General features: G+C 39.5%; 1 protein-coding gene across 1 annotated transcript; it reads right to left on the bottom strand.

The window, feature by feature from the left end:
• Positions 1-1,960: 1,960 nt before the first annotated feature.
• LOC100562486 (retinoic acid-induced protein 3) lies at positions 1,961-6,268 on the bottom strand. Its single transcript, XM_062982870.1, has 3 exons — positions 4,716-6,268; positions 3,435-3,502; positions 1,961-2,286 (listed from the first exon to the last, which is right to left on the bottom strand). Exons 1-3 carry the CDS (start codon positions 5,626-5,628, stop codon positions 2,155-2,157), a joined length of 1,113 nt encoding a protein of 370 aa, XP_062838940.1. The 5' UTR covers positions 5,629-6,268; the 3' UTR covers positions 1,961-2,154.
• Between the last annotated feature and the right edge of the window lie 13,676 nt (positions 6,269-19,944).

Consider the following 19,944-nt stretch of genomic DNA (forward strand, 5'->3'; position numbering starts at 1 on the left):
GCACCTGGACTACACTTGCAATCTTGCTTAGCCTCCATGATCAGATGGGATCTGGTGCCTTCAGGACAGTGGCTCTCAACCTGTGAGTCCCCAGGTTACCAGCTGTTAGGATTTCTGGGAGTTGAAGGCCAAAACATCTGGGGACCCACAGCTTGAGAACCACAGCTTTAGGACATTTTAGCTGTGACCCCACTAGAAACCTCTAATGTGCTAGGCAGAGGCTGAGAAAAATGAATGGCTGCACAGGTGTCACCCCCCCCTCCCAATTGATGGTGGTATTCACAGAGAAACATCTTATATAACCTTGCTGATCTCTCATTGTTTACATTTCACTACCCACCTACTGTGTGTCACTATGTTGAGCCATGTACTTTGTGAAAGTAGTACAAGTATTTTGCACAAATTGTTTAGAATGTCCTTCATGCCTCCTCTTGGTTACCATCTCAAGCATGGAGTGCCTGCTTGGTTCTTGTGCCTACCATAGCTGCTAGTGGTATTTGGAGGTGTCCAGTTTTCCATTAAAGAATTGTCTTTCTGGTGACCCTCACCCTATCCAGCTTTCTAAGCTTCAATGAAAGCTCAGGAGAAGTTAGCATGAAGTAACTCAATTGTTGTTATGCTGATATGCTTTCAACCTGTTATGGAACCTTGTTATCAAGATTTGTTCAAAGAGGTGCTCCCATTGCCTTCCTTTGAGGCTCAGAGAATGTGACTTGTCCAATCACTTTATCACATAACTTAAATTCTACTGAGCTCTACACTTAAAATCTGATAATCCACTGGGTTCACCACATTAGTATTTGGTGAAAGTGTAGGATATAGCCTTTTTTGAGTCTTTTAAATGTTTAAACGCATTCTCTCTCTCTAACGTATCAGGAAGAGGTGAAGAAATGGATTTTTCTCAAAACTCCAAATGTTTTGCCAAATTTCTAATGAAGTAGCACTTGTTGCTCTCAGGTTAGGATCACCCAATTTGTGGGAGGAGAAATTGGGGGAGGAGTCAAAAAACCTTTTGGCGCAATTTCTGCCATTTCCTTTTGTTCCCCAAGCAGGAATGTTTGGTGGTAAGCTACCTCATAACGCTTCTACTTTGCAAAAAGAATAATATAATAAAATAGCCTTTTAGGGTACCTTTTTTCCTTCCTTCCTTCCATGATTTGTCTGTGTCCTGTGTTGGGAGGGCCAGTGCTGTTGCTTTTCCAAAGGGTTTCCCTCCCTCCATCCCTTCTCTTTCTCTCCCTCCCTGCTGTTGGGAGTTGCAGTCTGAACTCCTTTCTTCCGAACACTTCCCAGCTAATCTGACGAAGTAAGATCAACCCATGGAGTTTCCATAGCTGATCAGGGATTCATACCTGGTCTCCTGCTGTCCTTGCCCAATGATCAAGCCACACTGATTCCCAACTTCTCCAATGAAGCTTAAGATCAGGAAATGCAATGAACTGGAGAAGCTATGGAAAGATAAGCAAAATCAGTTGGAAGAGACCACAGAAGCCATCCAGTTTAGCAGAGATGCTAAAAAATCCCCTTTTCTGGATTGCAAAGAGACATAATGGGATATCATCAAGAGTGTGCAGGGGTGCATTGTACATTGATGTGCATCACATAGCCATGCACGTCATCTCTGCAATGTCCTCTACTGGATGTGGATATTATGCAACTGCACAGTTGTACTTCATACAGTGGTAATTGCACCTAGGGAGATGTAAGGCCCCAACAGGATTCTGGCAAAGGAATTTTAAAGTGCCCCATGAATGAGATAGAATTATTGCTTCCTTTTTTATGGACACCCCCCCCCCCCCCCAAAAAAAAACCTCCAAATTTCTGGGGAAATGGAGACCAGATTTCAGCACAGCAATAGATCACAAGATATATTACTAAGAGCATTTCTAATTGTTAGCTTGGTCACTAGAGTGACAAGTAGGCCACAATCTTCAATGACTTTTTGGAGATTTTAGAACAGCAAGGTTGAGTGAGTTTTTAAAAGGGAACAAAGAAGAATGGCTAGAATATGTTTAGAAGATGTTCATGTTCTATTTAGAAATCTTTTGTTGAGCATTTTAATTGGGCAGAAGTCAACAGACAGAGAATCAAAGGCTAGAAACAAAAGCACAGTCATCATTGAACAAAACATCAACTATTTTCTGGATTTCATGGTTAGCAGAAGTATTGCTTGAGTGTTTCTCTGGTTGGTCCTGTCTTGGATTCAGAGCACACCACAATATCTTGCTTGTAGGCTGGAAGTAATGTTGCCCGAGGGATTGAGATACGTGGTTTGGATTTTAGGATCTGGAAAGAAATTTGGATTTTACTTCATTAATCTCAATATAAGTAGAAAACAAACTGACTCATGAACCATGTAACTAGAATAATCAAAGGTAGATAACCATGACAGGATGTCAGAAATAAAATCACTACAAAATCAGAGTGAACCAACCATCTGCAAGATCAAGGGAAAACAAATGCCGAATATAGTGTTGTGTTCGCAGGTGAGAAAAGAGTGAAGAAAGGTACCTTTTCACACTATACACAATTTCAGTGCTCTGATTCTACTTTAATTGGTATGGCAGAATTCCTATTGAATTCTGGGATTTGCAGTGCGGCTCTAGAGCTTTCTAGTTGAGAATTCCAAATGCCCTTCTCCAAATTGCAAATCCCAGGTTTGCATAGGTTGTTGCCATTGGGCTTAAAGTGGAATTAGAGTGCTATAACTTTAGTTTGAAATGGCCCAAAGAAAGCTGGAAAATCTGCATCCACTTCTGTTTAAAGGTGTGCCTAAGAATAGATAATAAAAGAAGAACGAAACTTAGCAATAATTGAACTTCTGATGGAGGAGCTCCAAACATTGACCAGCAGTGTCCTGATGGATTCGAGCAAAAGGAATCTACCATAAATGGTGCTGTTGCTCATGCCCTTCCTTAGTTCACACATCAGAGACTCCTGAAGGAAAATTTTCAGGAACTTTGTAAGTAGAAGAGAAGGGATCTTGAATCTCATAGCTACTGCTAAATAGTGTTTTTGTATGCTGTACAGGATTGTGTGTAAAAATAAAGAAAAGGCACATGTTACAGGCATCATTTCTTCCTTGAAGAGCCCAAAACAGGGAAACAAGGGAGCTGCCTGATGACAAGATATTTTGGGCTGGAGAGGTCAGGGAGATTACAGGTGGCTGCTTTTTGGACTCTCAAATGTACACCATAAAAAATACAATACCCCTTTTCCTCAGAATTTAAGTGAAAGCCATTCTGTCCCACTATAAATGGAATTACAAAGAGCTTCAATTCATGAACCTAATTTCAGTATCTAAAAGATTCCACTTGATTGAAAGCCTCCGCAGGACTCAACATACACATTTGATTCATAGATTATGCATGCCAGAGCCTACCACGACAGTATTTGATCTGTTCCATGTTTCATATGAAGTGTGGGAAATTTACCTTTGGCTGAAGACAATTCTCATTTGCTGAAAGCAAGACGTCTTCCTCAGTACCTTCTTTATCGGGTGCTAACAAACAGGGCAGAAATAACAGAAGGATTACACACAGGAATTGCTGACATCAGATGCCAGGCCACAGAACCTCATTTAGACTTAAACTGTATGTGATTACAATGTGCTACTGAAATTCCTGAACAAGATAATGTGATGCAGCCTATTTTTCTGTGTATGTTACTCTTGCAGTTTTTAGAATGAACAAACTTTGCTTTCTTACTGATCACTGGTTTACATATTTGCTGACTTCCTGTTTGTTTGCTTTTCTTTTCACACTCTTTCTGCATCACTGCAGCCATTCCCTCTTTTCTTTCTCTCTCCTCTGTTAGACCATGGATTTGATTATGTACAAATAATATGAAGTAAAGCTACATTTACATGTTTTACAAAGAATACGTAGCATGTTGCTTTCTCTACTAGATCCTATAAGTGGGTAGGTGAGGGACTGGTTGTTGTTCAGCTTCTGCCTTGCCAGTTGTTCAGCTTCTGTCTTGCTTGAGACATTTATGACTATCCCTCATATTTCCCAACAGCTGTATTGTGGTTGCTACAAACTGCTCATCTATCACTGTCACTGGCAACAGCGCTTTGCGTAATATGGGTGGCATGGTTCTGGTGGATATTTTTACAACATTCTTTTCATTCACTGAATGATCCACATTAAACCATATGTCACAGAAGCACTCAACCTGACAAGAGCTGACTGGTCTTTCATTCTGACACATCCAGAGACTGCATGCTTTCAAAGCATTTGGGTAGCATTCTAAACATATTTTAATCTTAAATAGCCATTTTAGATAGATAAATGGTTGATTGACACTTTTTATCTATTGACTTGATTTTCCTACATTAATAACATATATGTATTTTTTTTAAAAAAACTCCAAAATGTACACATTTCTTGCCTTCTCATTTTTCAAAATTAATATAACTATTTTACAGTCTTTTTAAAAAGCTAGATCAGTCTTTAGCCACATTTTACCTCCCTAAAGTCAATAGAGCAATTTAGACATGTCTAACTTACTGTTAATTTTGATGGGACTAAAGCCTAATGTAGTCCAGATCTAAGCCAAAGTAATTTTCCTTTTGAGTTTTTATATGCCAAAATGGTAATGTCTGTTTTCTTCCCATTTCCCTGATTAAAAATATTTCTGTCATTGTGACACATTTTTTTTATTCATCTACACTTGCACATCAGAGTAGCTACAGAGCACATAACGCTGCATACCTTGAGTACTTCCTGCTTCAATACTCAGTTGTGTGACTGTGGATTTCTTTGGGGGGTAGTCTTCAGGCTTGCATGGGGAAGCAAGAAAGCAGATCTCTGGCACTATATATAGCACCAGGAAAACCAATCCATTCACCACCAGAGTAACACTAATGACAGGGTCATCCCACTTGCTTTGCGTACTCTCATAAGACATGCTGCTCCTCAGGAATACAAAGATCCATGTAATCCAGATGACCATGGAGAACAGCAGAGTGACAAAGATGTGTGTCCCATGCTTCTTCCACCCTTTATATGCTCCACAGAAAGTGAACATGGAAGTTACAAAAGCAAGGACCATTAGGACAACCACATAGATTGCCAGCATGACAAAGTCCTTGTTGCGTTGTTGTCTTCCCATTCTGGCCAAATCAATACTATCTCTTTCTACTGTAATGACAATGTATTTGACAGCTATGATAATTTGAACCAATGTGAATCCAAGAACACAGAACAGCAGTGATCGTTGTGAGTAAGGGACCTTCCCTCTCACTAGCCTAATGAGGTTGAAGCCATGGGTCAGAAGGCAGGAGAAGCAGAGGGCAAATAGGACCCCATGTAAGAGGAAGCGAGCAGGGCCAGTCTTCTTATTGAGTCGGACGATGAATGCAAAGGTGAGGCTGAAGATTCCCAAAGTGCCCATGATGAAGAAGAACTGAATGGGGACCATGCTTTTCTTGTTTTTGTCTTCAACTATGCAAGCAAGCATGGTGAATAACAGCAAGAGTATCAGAGAGGTCAGGATGCCTGCAGCGGCCACAGTCGTCAGTCCAATGCCCCAGGCTTCACAGGTGTCACAGAGGAAATAATAATCGGGGTCAATGTTGCCACAACCAGGAGGAGGAGAAGGCGGGGGTGCCACTGTGGTAGCCATGACAAATGGTGCTTCTGACCTAATTGGAGGGAGCAACTTCAGGGAAGAAAAAGAAATTGTGATAAAATTCGGTGATCCTAAAATCTGAGTGCAATTACTGATGCTGATGTGTAACGCTGTTGTCAGGCAGGTAAATGAATCTTAATTTTACAGATAGGTTAAAATTAGCATTGACATGAGGTGACTTTCAAAAGAAAACTGTATTTTAATGTTGGCTTTCCCCAAGGAAAATTGTGCCCAGTGGTTTCAAGGTATTTTGCTATTGCTTTTATTATAGAATAAAATGATCATTTAGTTTTATGGTCATTGTTTCCATCAAGTATAGTCCAAACTTGGGGGGGGGGGGGGTAAGTGATGTTGTTATAACAGCAGCAGCAGCAACAGTGGGAATGATATGAGATTTTTGGACCAAAACTTGAGAGAGCCAGGTTTCAGAAACTTACTAACCATCCATTCTTTCTGATTGACTTCCCTCACATGATTGTCATGAGGATAAAGTTAAGAGAAGAAGAACCATGTACGCTGCCCTGAACTCTTTGGAAAACAGACAAGCTATGAATGCAATTAATGAAAATGAATAATAATGCAATATTTACCACTCCCACTACCAACACAATATTCTTTTCATTGATTCAAGTGGGCTCAAGAACTATAGCACTATTGCACTGTTAACTTTTAATAGCACATGCTATTAGCCAAGTTGAATAATTTTGGATACCTGGTAACACTATTATGGAATAGGAGGATAGACATGAGGGCTGATGGACAGTGTTGCAATTGCATTAGGAAGATCTGAAATCCAGTTTCTTGTTAGCTGTGAAACCCATTTAATGAGCTAGGAATTTCCGAATTGTTCTGTCTCACACTCTCACCTACCTCACATTGTTGGTTATGTGCCTAACATGGAATTATCTTCTTTTGAGCTCCTTGAAGGAAAGACAGGATATGAATGTGATACATAAAATTAATTATTACTATTTTGGAATATAGCCCTTTAAATCACAGGTCCAGGTTTCAGAAGGAAACAAGACAAGAAAATAACATTGTGCATTTTTGTGTGTGTAAAACTAGATGCCCCTGTTGACTTTTGAAGCATATTTTCTATTTCTGTTGTCTGTAAAATCCATTTACCTCCACAACAGTGTGTATGAAACTAAAGGCAAAAATGGTAGAAAAGTGTGCATAAAAAAGCATAAGTACAAGAAAAACTATTAATAATACTTTGGACAGAGCTCCCAAATATGACTGGCCTATAAAGCAGACAAGCAATCTTGTTAAACCATCTTGCATCTTTTAAAGAAAAAAACTTTAATTCACTGGCCCAACTTCTTTGGCTTACCTTTGCTGTAAACCGGTTGTAATGCAAGACTTTGTCGATGGGGAAAATCAGGAATTTACACAGCTCCCAACATGAAGAAAGAAAAGGAAGCCCAAACTGTGCTTGGTCTTGTCTGTCCTTGCTAATGTCGTGAGCCTGCCTGAGCAGCACTTAGAAGGACCAAATCTATAAATGCTAACATTATTATTAGTTAGACATGTTTTCTTTTTGAGGAGCTGGGAATCCAGAAAACACTCCCAAGACAACTGAAAATCAAGGAGGGCACACCTATTCGGGTTCCACCACAGTCACTGTGGTCATTTGTAGAAACAAATTGCTGTATATGTCATGTATTTCTTCTTGCACATCTCTCATTCTTTTCAAATCATTTGAAATGTTAACACAAGCTGTACTCATGGTGAACACCCAATGCGCATCCAACTCTGACAAACCCTATTTTAGCTTTTTTGAGAGTAAAAGCCATTGCTTTTCTATATAAAGTCATATGTAATGATGAGCACAATAACATTTAATAGTTTCCTTTGGCAGGTTAGCTTAATATGCAGTTGCAAAACACATGTATGTAGGAATAAGTATGCAAAAAAATTGATGGTATCTTATTGGTCTTTAAAGCATTGTAAGTAACATAATTAGTTTATCTTTAAGAAGTGACTTTCCAAGCTCAGCAAAGGATGAATATTATAATGACAGGATATGCTGATGATGTTGGCTTAATATTAGTTTGTCCCAACTAAAGCAGTGCCGAACCTAAGTAAATTCCATTGATTGAGTATTCTAGGTGGGACTAATAGAATTCATACTCTTGTTTGCATCCCCAGATGTTTACATCTGAAAGCCATCCAAAACTAGGAATGTTTGGAACTCTTGGAAACCAGGCCAAAACAATTCTGTGCTTGGAAGAGATATAAAAATAGGACTGTGTTGAATGGAGTTGTACTTCCTCTCAAAATGTAGGTTCACAGTGTGGAGGCCCTGCCAGACTTAGTTTTTAAACATTGATATACAGGTTTTGGTAGAGGCCAGTAGTGCCTTTGCACAATTGAAACTAATGCACAAATTGTACCCATTCCTTAGGGCATCTCACTTGACCATATGGACATATGCCCTAGTCGTGTCCTGTTTGCATTATTGTAATGCATTCTACACATGGCTGCCTTTGAAGACTGCTAGAAAACCACATGGTCCAAAAATCCACAGCTAGATTTTAACAGGGGCTGGTTATAGGGAGCATATGAGGCCCCATCTAAGCTGCCATACAATGCAATTTCAGAATGCAGTTTAACTGCATTGAACTGCATTACAGTGCAGATTCATATAATCCAGTTCCTTGCAGTTAAACTGCATTCTGAAACTGCATTACAAGGCAGTGTAGATGGGGTCCCACTCTTTTAGCTCCAGTTTTTGCTGATTTGTTTCTAGGTACAATTAATAATGTTGCTTTTGACATATTAAGATCTAGACACTAGACAGCCTGTGTCCAGATTATCCCAAGGACCTTAACTTCCCATATGAACCTGCCCAAATTCAACGTCCTTTGGGGGTGACACTTCCATCAACTGCACCTTCACAATCATGTGTGGTGGGAATTCAGGAGCGGACCTTCTCCATGGCTGTGTCTATACTTTGATATTCCATTTCTTAGGAGGCTAGGCTGGCTCCTCTGATCTGTCTTTCTGTATTGTTTTTTAATTTATGTATGCTTTTAAATTTATGTTTTTATAGTTGTAATTCTATAGTCTATTATTATCCTAAACTTAAATTGTTGTTTGTTGTACCCTGGTCAGATTCTGAGTACTCAGAGGATGAGGAAGCGGATGCTGGGATAGAACCTGAATGCCCAGAGAAGGCTAGAAGTGGCCCGGAGAGAGTTGTTTTGAAATCTCCTGGCAGTTCCCATGAGACTGGAGAAAGTGATATCAGTTCTCATGAGAACCTGCCAGAAGTGCAGGCTGAGAGAAATGTGAGAGACAAATGTTTGTCCAGACCAAGATTCTTGGAACTTTGGAGGCAGAGAGTACAACAGAGACAGACTCGCTTTTCTCAGCGGCTTAGAGATTAGGAGAGGAAAAGCAGGTGTCTGAGGAATGATGTAATGGGAGAGATTGAGGCCTTTTAAGTAATTTCTGTTGGTACAATTCTTTGTGAAAGCAACATTGAATTCAAGGGGAAAACAGCTCTTGGTTCCTGTTCTTAGGTTTCATTTCATGTATCCAAGTTTTCACGTTTGTTCCTGTTTCTACTTCCTGTGTGGATTAGGCTGCCTGCTTTGGATTCCTTCTATCATGTTTATGGATTAATGATAAAGACTGTGCTATAAATGGATTTTGGGCTTCTGGGATTATTTTGGAATGACTTTTTGAACTTTGACACTTCTTTATAAAGTTACTGATTTCTTTATATATTCATAAACTTTATCTTACTGGACTGTTTAGACAAAGTGTTGTGTATGGTGGGAAAGGTGGTTCAGGGCTCTAGTGCTACATTGTATATTTTTACTTTTATACACTTTTTATTCTGTAAGCTTTCTTGAATCTCATTTTTGAGGGAAAGGCGAGATATAAATAGTAGGCTTGAGCAAATTTTTCGTTAGTTCGTTAAATTCGTTTAAAATTTGTTTCATAATTACTTTTGAATTGATATTGAACCATCTGCTCACTGCCTTACAAATATTACGAATTTGAATAATAAAAGTACCTTTTTTCGTTTGTTTCTGATGTCTTCGGATGTAGCTGTAGCCCCTCTGAGAGGAGAAGCCATGTTGGCATGCCTCTCAGCCAATCAGAGCGGAAGAGGGAGGGAGAGGCATGGCCATTGATCTGCTAGCATTTTAAAAATGCCATTGAGACGCGGCCCCGTAGAAGCCTTCCGCATTGCTCTCTTCCCTTCTCTCTCTCCCCTCCCTGCTTCTCTCTCTCTCTCTCTCTGAGAGAGAGAGAGAGAGAGAGAGAGAGAAGCAGGGAGGGAGGGAGGGAAGAGAAGAGAGAAGAGACATGCCTGCCTGCGCTTGGCCTTCTCTCCTCTGGAGCCACGTGTTTGGTTTTGCTTCTTTCCAGACTTTCCAGCCACTGGCTTAAAGGGGAATACCAGAACCAGGCTTGCCTTCCTAAACGGAATCCTTAGAGCCAGAGGATATCCCTTTAAGAGATATCTCCACTGAGGAGATCTCCCGGAAAGGATTATGGCACCAGCTCAATTGCAACAGATTCAGTGCCATGTAATCATGTGAGCTGTAGTTTTACAAAGTCCCTAGCCTTCCCTGCAGAAGAGAGCCAGTACCATGCCAAACTACAACTCCCAGTTTTCTGTCAAATTGTTTTGGATTTCAACTCCTACAATTCCTAACTCCAGACATGGGCAAAGTTTGCCCTTGCCTGGTATAGAAGCATTCTATTCTTCTTCTCCAGACATGCCAACAGTATTAAGTGATAAAATCTTGGGCATTTTTTCCTTTAATGCTAAAAGTTCATAGGTTGTTCAGCAACAGCCTACTGGCTGGGTTGCTATGAGTTTTCCGGGCTCTATGGCCATGTGCCAGAAGCATTCTCTCCTGACGTTTCACCCACATCTGTGGCAGACATACTCAGAGGTTTTGACGTCTGTGCGAAGCTAGGCAAGTGGGGTTTATATATCTGTGGAAGGTCCAGGGTGGGAGAAAGAACTCTTGTCTGTGGGAGGCAAGTGTGAATGTTGCAATTGGTCACCTTGATTAGCATTGAATAGCCTTGCAGCTTCAAAGCCTGGCTGCTTCCTACCTGGGGGAATCCTTTGTTGGGAGGTATTAGCTGGCCCTGATTGTTTCCTGTCTGGAATTCCCATTTTCTGGGTGTTGTTCTTTTACTGTCCTGATTTTAGCTTTTCTGTAGCTAAAAATGCATATAAAATTGATTCTATAGGGAGGATAAATGATTGGATTTCAACTCCTACAGCTTAGCTTTCTCTGCCAATAATGGTACCATACCAAACTAAAGCTCCCAAGATTCTGTAGCAGTGGGCCATCTTGGATATTGTAAGGGATTTTTTATTATTATTATTATTATTATTATTATTATTATTATTATTATTATTATTATTATTAGACCTTGCTCCCAGGAAGGTGCCTTCGCTGTGGCTCCCAACTTATCTATCTACCTTTCCACATATTCTCCACATTGTGTGTATGTGTATGTATATTATATATACATGAGCCCCGATGGCGAAGTGTGTTAAAGCACTGAGCTGCTGAACTTGCAGACCGAAAGGTCCCAGGTTCAAATCCCGGGAGCAGAGTGAGTGCCCGCTGTTAGCTCCAGCTTCTGCCAACCTAGCAGCTTGAAAACATGCCAATGTGAGTGTACACATACACACACACACACACACACACACACATATGCAGGGACTATATATATATATATATATATATATATATATATATATATACATACAGTATATATCACACACACACCAATTTAACAAAGTTTCAGCCACAAAAACAAAGTTTCTGAAGTAGAACAATGACTTTCACAGTAAAGACAACCCAATTTAACAGGAAATAAGACTTTCAAACCAGGAACAGATTTCTGCAATTATTAAAAAATGGTTTATTATAAAAGCTATGAAAATTCGCCAAAAATCAGAGGATAAGGGAAACGTTCCAAATTTTGGTGAGCTATCAGTGTTAAATGTGTTCTACCACTGTACCAAGTTTGAAGAAGATCACTCAAAAAATGAGGGCGGGAGAGTCCTGTAAAATCTCCCCTCGTGCTGTTTTTTTTTGGCCACTGCACATGTGCGTCCACCATTAACGAATTACTTTTGAAACTAACGAATTTTCGTTAATTTCGAATTTTTTGGGGGGCGAAATTCGGAAATGACATCAGAAACGAAACGCTGGTGCCCCCTACTTTTGAAACGAGTTTAGAATCAATTTTTTCATGGATCGCTCAAGCCTAATATATAGTATTTGATTGATTGATTTATTGATTGATTGACTGACTGGAATGTTCAGACAGATTGTCACTTAATTAAAGTATGTCTCTTTTCACCCAAAAAGGCTCTCCTTGATGAGACCAAGCAGATGCAATGGCAACTGAAAATAAAGGTCCCTTCATTAATATGTTTACAGGATGCTAAAATCAAATAGATGTTTTGTGCAGGCTTATCTGTATTAACAGTTAAAGATTGGAAAATAAGGTTCAGCAATACCAAGATCCATTCAGCACAATATACTTTATTTTGAGATAAGCAAAAAGGTTATGAATGGTCTGCCAAAAATGGTTTGTGGCTGGTGTGAACACCCGGCAAAGATGGAGCACCTAGATGGGTGGCATTCCATCTATTTTTGTCAAGGACACTGTTGTTACCAATGATCCTGATACAATAAATTAGGGTTTTGAACAGCTTTATAGTAGGTGTTATACATCTCTGCCTACTTACAGCCCGGAACTGATGCATCTTTAGATAGATGTACTTGAAATACTCTTTCTGAAGAGCAAGCAGTTGTGCTTGATAATCCTATTGCGAAAAAGAAGAACTGCTGTGACTTACAGCTACAGTCGGGTTACAGTCCAGCAACCCCTGCGGCAGTCTTCCAAAGTTACCATGAAAATTGATCAGCCCAGGCATAAAATCTACTCAGCTGCCCTTTACCCTGGTGACTGATGGGGAATAAAAATGAATATAGGATCCTGCTGGGTTGGTTAGTCTGTTTGGTAGTGAGACCAAAGGACTTCTTTCTAACACCAGGGCTCTTTGAAACTCTGAATGTAAACACCTTCATTAGCTGATTGGAGAACATACTGAGCCTCCCTTAAAGTGTATTTTCAGTTCCATTTCTCCAAATACTTCCCCTGTCCATTAATAATGAAGGACTGCTTAAATTGATTAATGATATGCACAGCAAGACCAGGAACAAATCCTGCAAAAGCACAGAAGAGCAAGTGACAGCCAAGTTTTAACTGTGTTTACTCATAAGTCCAGCCAATTAATTTCTTTTCTCATTGTCCTAAATGATTAGTAGTGCTTGCTTAATGATGGTAATTCATTAAGAACTAGGCATTGGCATTTTGCCCCAGCAGATCAGGAGGAGAGGGGAAAACAAAATCTTTGCATACTGCCCATGACAGCAAGGGGTGGAAATTACTATTATATCATTATTTTTAATTAACTCTTAATTTTATGTATTTCTCACCCACTTTTCTCACAAGATTGGGATAGCAAATAGCTTGCAACATCTCAAAATATCAGCTATAACACTATAGTACATTACAATTATAAAAGTATATATTGTTATGTCATCTTTAAATAGTTATTATAGTTAAATAGTTGCACATGCCTGCCTTCCCTTGTAATTCCTTAATAGCCCCACCGTTTAGTCCTGATGCTCACTGATGTATTTTATGAATGTTATTTTATTGTTATTGTTTTAATTATATATGCTAGCGTTGTATTGTTTTATCTATTGATTGGGCTTGGTCCCCATGTGAACTGCTCCGAGTCCCCTTGGGGAGATGGAAGTGGGTTATAAATGGTGATGATGATGATGATGATGATGATGATTATTATTATTATGATAAGAACACCAGCTTAATACATTTGTTAAATAATAATAATAATAATAATAATAATAATAATAATAAACTTTATTTTTATATCCCGCCCCATCTCCTCGAAGGGACTCGGGGCGGCTTACAACAGGGACAAGCCCGAAAACAACAACACAAGACATTTGACCAAAAACATTCCAACGATTCACAAAATAAATAATAAATACATTAAAATCCAAGCAATAAAATCAGAGAATTAAAAACAAACCAGCGGGGACAGGTTTCATAAAGTGCTGTGTCATGGAAATGAGTGATAAAGTGCTGTATGCCCTTAAAACAGAGAGAAGCATTCTAATGCCAGCTGTATTGGGCCTGTTCATTCAAACGCGCTCTGGAACATCCATGTTTTTAATTCCCAGCGGAAAATGGGCAGGGAAGGAGCTAACCTGATCTCCTTAGGGAGAGAGTTCCAGAGCCGGGGGGCCACTGCCGAGAAGGCCCTCTCCCTCGTCCCCACCAGCCGCATTTGAGACAAAGGCGGGAGCGAGAGGAGCGCCTCCCCGGATGATCTCAGGGCTCAGGGCAAATTTCCACTTGTTTCATTATTTTACAGGGCTACCTGAATGAGAATGTCTTTCTCATCACTAAACTAGTGATGGTGACCTTAGGAAAATCGGTTGACAGGCATGGGATGGGGGACACAATGAAATAATGTTCCCTTCAGGTCCAAACCTTGCCATCTTTTAGCAAGCAAGGATGAAGATGTGACTCTTTTTTGTTTTGCTGGATCATCACAATTGCCCCACTTTACTGCCACTTGCTAAGCAACCCTCCAAAAAGGAAGTGAGGAGGTTCTCTGACTTTTGTTTGTGTAAGACATGTGTAAAGATTGTGGGGAAAGTAAGGGCTTATCACAGATAGGTTGGTCTGTGTTTTCTCACAGAGCACTGGAGACGTTGCAAAAAAGGGCAGTCACAAAGATCAAAAAGGTTGGAGCATCTTCTCTATCTGAAAAATGGCTTTTTAAGGGGAATGACAACTAAAAGAGAACGTAAAAGGAGTTGCCAAAATTGTGCATGGAATGAAACAGATAAAAATCATGCTACTTCTCCCATAACAGTTAAAATTGGGGTCGGTACCTTTCTAAATTGATTGGTGGAAAAGTCAGAACAAAGAACAGGATGTGTTTCTTCTAACAGTTAACCTGTGGAATTTACTGCCACAAGGTATGGTGACAGGCAGCAGCTTAGAGAGATATAAAAGTAAAAATTGACCTGTTCTTGGAAGACAGGACAGCCAATGACATAACATCAGCCATGATAGCTTAACAACACTTTGATATATTCTTCCAAAACCAATGTTGCCATTCAAATGACAATGTGCAGCTACCTGTCTTTTCTTTCTTAGCAGAATATTAGATGGAATGAAGAAAGGAATATGGCTTGGGGTGGGGGAAATCTCGAGAGTTGCAAGGAAACAATGATGTCTGATATATACACTACCCAAACTGAATGAATGAGTGGGCCAACTGCATATTAAAATCCATATTTGAAAGCACCTATGGTTGCTTGCAGATAGAATGTCCTTTTCAGTAGAATTTCCAGTAGTATAAAATGCCCTCAGACAACCATCCATTTTCCACACAACAAAACTCTGAATGCAGAATGATTTTTGCTTTGTTCGTACCATGTATCAATAGCAGTTTCTTCACTGAAATCAATAGTTCTTATTTATTAGATACTAAACATTTATTTATGGATCTGTCTTAGTTCAGTAACAAAGCTATCTGTATTTCTGTTTGCCTCATTAGGCCTATACTCCCCAGTACTGATACCTGTCAAAAAGAGTTTATTTCCCTCTAAATTCACAAAATCTTTTGAGTGTTTTTAAAGTTTTTGCAAAGGCTCCTCCTACTTGTGCTGTTATAAATTTTTATTCCAATACCCAGTATTAAGTGCAAAACAAGTTTTACTCCCCTTGCCTTCCAAATGTAAATCCGTCAGCTTGCCAACTGCACAGTTTTTCCCAGGTGCATATTTTGTACCCCAGCATCTCAGCAAAAAAAAAAAAAAGGTGAAAGAAGATTGCTGCCATCCTGCTTTGTTTTGGAACTTTCTAGAATCATATGATTTTTTTGGCATAAAGTTGGCCTCAATGAAGCCTTTATCAGATCCAGGAACCACACTGATAATGTTACCTTTTGAGTATGCAAACTAGAATTTGCCAACCAGCAGGGCTAATGGTGGCCATGATAGAATTCTGGAAGGTATAGTCCCTTCTCCCAAAGCCATATGGTAGCTTTAAGGGTAACTTTATTTTATCATCAGCTTTTCAAGATTGAAAAATGCTACCATATTAGACCTATTAAAGTTGCCACAAGATCCTTGGTTGTTTTGTTGGAATACAGTAATATGACTATCCTTTGGAAAAAGGAATACAAAAATAGAAAATTAAAAAAATCTACGTTTGCCTTTCACTGTATTTAACCTTATATTACTGACATAATAATAGAGGGACTGACTACGGGATTACACCATCTACAATTACAAAGGATGCAAGCATACAATGATGTCTGTTTTGGAACTGTGTTGCTATAGGCATTGACACTTGTTTCCAGCACTCATTTTACACCATAACTATAGTGTTCACTGTCACCTAAAAGCATTCATCTTCACATTTTGGAATGACTCACAGCTACATAGAATTGGTCAATTTTGTTTTGTTCATGGTGCAATCACACCTGAGATACAGTGCCAGCTTATTTTAATTCAATAGCCTGGTCAGCCTGTCTCTGTCATTGCTGAAAATGCACTTCATGTTCTGTCATTTCTCCAATTGCACAAGGTGCTGGACAGAGCAGAGAGAAGAAGTACCCTGTATATACACAATCCTGTCCTGCTCATGTAGCTCTTGGCATTGGATAGGACTGGGATGTTAAGATTGACAAGCCAGAGTAGTGAAATAGCTAGCATGTTGGACTTGGATTATGAAATTCTGGTACCCACTGAATTATGACATTCCTGGTGTGACTTCGGACCAGTCATTTTGTCTTAGCCTGATGTTGCTTACAACATTGTTGTGAGAATAATGTGGGAAGGAGACCCATGCACAGAACATCATTTTGGACCTGGGAGAGAACTTGCACATAATTTGTTTGTTTGTTTAAAGTTTTATATGTTTTTAAAATATATCCTGTGTTTCTCCTATTATAGGGACTGTTCCAATACCCAACACAGGAAATACAGAGTTACAGCAACAGTGATAGACAGTCATCCAATATTTGCTTTGCTTCAGACATGGCAAGTGAGTTGGGAAGTTGTGGCATTGGTTGCTGTAGTTCACTCTCTATTTTGTTTTTAAATCCAAACTGCTGCCCCTCCATATCAACACCAGATCAAAAGATGAATACCCAGGACTGGGATAAAATAGACAACTTCACCTGCAGAAAAATGGAATCAAGGTGGCCAATTGCAACATTCACACATACCTCAATCAGACAAGAGTTCTTTCTCTGACCCTGGACATTCCACAGATATATAAACCTCACTTACTTAGTTTCCAACAAAACCCTCAACCTCTGAGGATGACTGCTATAGATGGGGGCTAAACGTCAGGAGAGAATGCTTCTGGAACATGACCTTACAGCCCAGAAAACTCACAACAACCCAGTGATTCCGGCCATGAAAGCCTTTGACAATAGCATTTTTGTTGTTATAGACCATTTTCTGGCAATTCCTGGCACCAGTTAAGCCTTGATTGCAGTTCTTTATATTCTGAGACAAAACAAAGAAAATTTTCTTAATTTTCTTCTCCTGTTTCTTAATTTGTTCTTAGCATTAGCTCCTCAATGCAGCCATAACACTATAAGGCTTAGATTTTTTAAAAACTAGAGGAGCAAATTGGCCCTTCAAACAATAGGATCACTTGAGCAAATCATGTGAAATCATGTGAAATCATTTAGAAACCTTTGGAGGAGCCCTAGTAAAGACCCCTGGGAATACTATAAACAACCCCATAAAAGAAGGAGTGGATTTTAAGGTGATGACAAAGGGTAAATGTCATCATAACTCTAGGAACCATACCATGAAAATTTGTATTTTTTTAGACCAGTCTGGGAGGGAGGTCATATTGAACCCTGTTTCTCTCTTCAAGTATTAGCTACCTTTCCAGACTTCTTTTTACTGTATATGCAGATTTGCTGACTATCCTCTCTACTTCTTCATCCAAGTCGTAAATGATACTGACTCAGGACTGAGTCCAATGGCATCCCTCTTGTCATAGGCTGCTTTTAGGAAAGATGGGATATAAATGTAAATAATAAGCAAGGATGATTCTCTCTTTTTCAGTCTTTGTGCATGTGTCTTCAAGTCACATTTCAACTTATGTCAACCTCATGAATTTCATAGGGCAAGGAATACACAGAGCAAGCTTTAACCAGTTCCTTCCTCTGAAATGTAGCCTATTACAGCTGATATTAATTGGCAATTACCCGTCCAAATACTAAGCAAGGTTGAACCTGCATAACTTCTAAGATCAAATATGATTTGATAAATTATTGGTATATTGTATTAGCTCCATGCTTTGGGCTATTTGCTAGATGCACCTATCTGTTGAAAACAGGCATTAGCACAATTTACTCCTTTGCTAAGACTACGAACAAAGGTGCTAATTAACTAGGCCAAATAGCTTTGCAGAGCTCCATTTTAAGTTATTTTGCAATTAAATTGCAATCTTCTGTCTTCAGACAAGAGAGAACAATTTGTTCCCTCAAGCCTTGCACAAGAAACACACAGGTTGCTTGTGTCCTTTGATATGTGGGTAAAAAAAAATCAATGCATGTTAATGAGCACAGATGAAAGTCAAGTCTATGTTGAGGTGGCCAACTCTGCAGTGGTGCTTATTTTTCTCTCTCTCTGAAAAATATGCCCAGTGTTTACAAGGTGCTCTTTGAAGAGATCACTTACCTGAAAGTTTTCTGCATTTTCAGTCAGGCAGTGTAATATACTACTAGGAGGTGGAGATATGAATGTTACTTGTGGTCCCAACTAAAATAAACCCATTAAATTAATTATTGAATGAAGAGGCCCCTTGATGGAAGAGATCTATTCTAGTGTCCAATCTAGACTGCCATATAAGGAAGATAGAAACTGCATTAAATGAGGATACACCATCGGGTCCCCAGATGTTTTGGCCTTCAACTCCTAGAAATCCTAACAGCTGGTAAACTGGCTGGGATTTCTGAGAGTTGTAGACACCTGGGGATCCACAGCTTGAGAATCATTGGTCTACACTGACCATATAAAGCTTTCAAACTGCATTTTATGCTAGTGTAGATGGGGCCTAGATGAGACTACCAATGAGATTTAGGAAAGTGTCCCAGAAAATTGAGCACATTTGTATTTTACTGACAGATTGTGCTGGAACAAAGCATGTTGTAATGTGCCTTGCCTTTCTAGTTGCTTCCAACTAGAAGTGGAAACTTTAAGGCAAACCTTTCATGGAGTTTTCATGGTAGAAGAGGTTGGTCGTTGCTCTCCTCTCAGGTTGATAATTTGTGTGATTTGCACAAGGTCACCCAGTAGGTATCAATGGCCAAGCAGGGATTTGAACCCTCATCTCAACACTAAAACCACTACTCTAGGCTGACTCTCTCATATCCTGAATCAACACATTATTTTTTTTGCTGTTTTATGTTGTGAAATCAACTTATGACAACCCTATGAATGAGACACTCCCATAAGCCCTGATAATCAATTGGGCTGCTTGGATATTGCAAACTCAAGATCATGGCTTCCTTTACTGAGGATCTACACTGCCATAAAATGCAGTTTCAGGATGCAGATTAACTGGATTATTTGTAGATGAAGCCTTAGTCAACCCAGCTTTAGTACAGTCTTCTTTTTGTGTTGACTTCCACTTTACCAAGCGTTATTATTTTTGGTGTGCTGTGAGTTTTCCAGGCTGTATGACCATGTTCCAGAAGCAATCTCTTCTGACATTTCGCCCACATGTATGACAGGCATCCTCAGAGGTTGTGACCTCACAATCTCTGAAGATGCCTGCCATAGATGTAGATGAAATGTCAGGAGAGATTGTTTCTGGAACGTGCCCATACAGCCTGGAAAACTCACAGCAACCCAGTGATCCTGTCTATGAAAGCCTTTGACAACACATTATTATTTTTTCCTGTCTTATCATGTTGCCTTATGAGAGATCCAAAGTACAATAATCTGTTTGGTTATTTTGGCCGCTAGTGAGAGTTTAGGCTTAATATGTTCTCACACTGATTTGTTTTTCAGCAATCCACAGTATCCATAGAACTCTCATCCAGTGCAGTGGAGTTTATCACACAACCATGTTACATTTCAGTGCATTACGTATTGTAATCTTTGCCTGAGTTTACCACATGATATCATAACTCTCCCTGTGCTGTCCTATACTACTATTGGGTCATTT

The sequence above is a fragment of the Anolis carolinensis genome, chromosome 5, assembly GCF_035594765.1.
Source record: "Anolis carolinensis isolate JA03-04 chromosome 5, rAnoCar3.1.pri, whole genome shotgun sequence".
Lineage (NCBI taxonomy): Eukaryota > Metazoa > Chordata > Lepidosauria > Squamata > Dactyloidae > Anolis > Anolis carolinensis.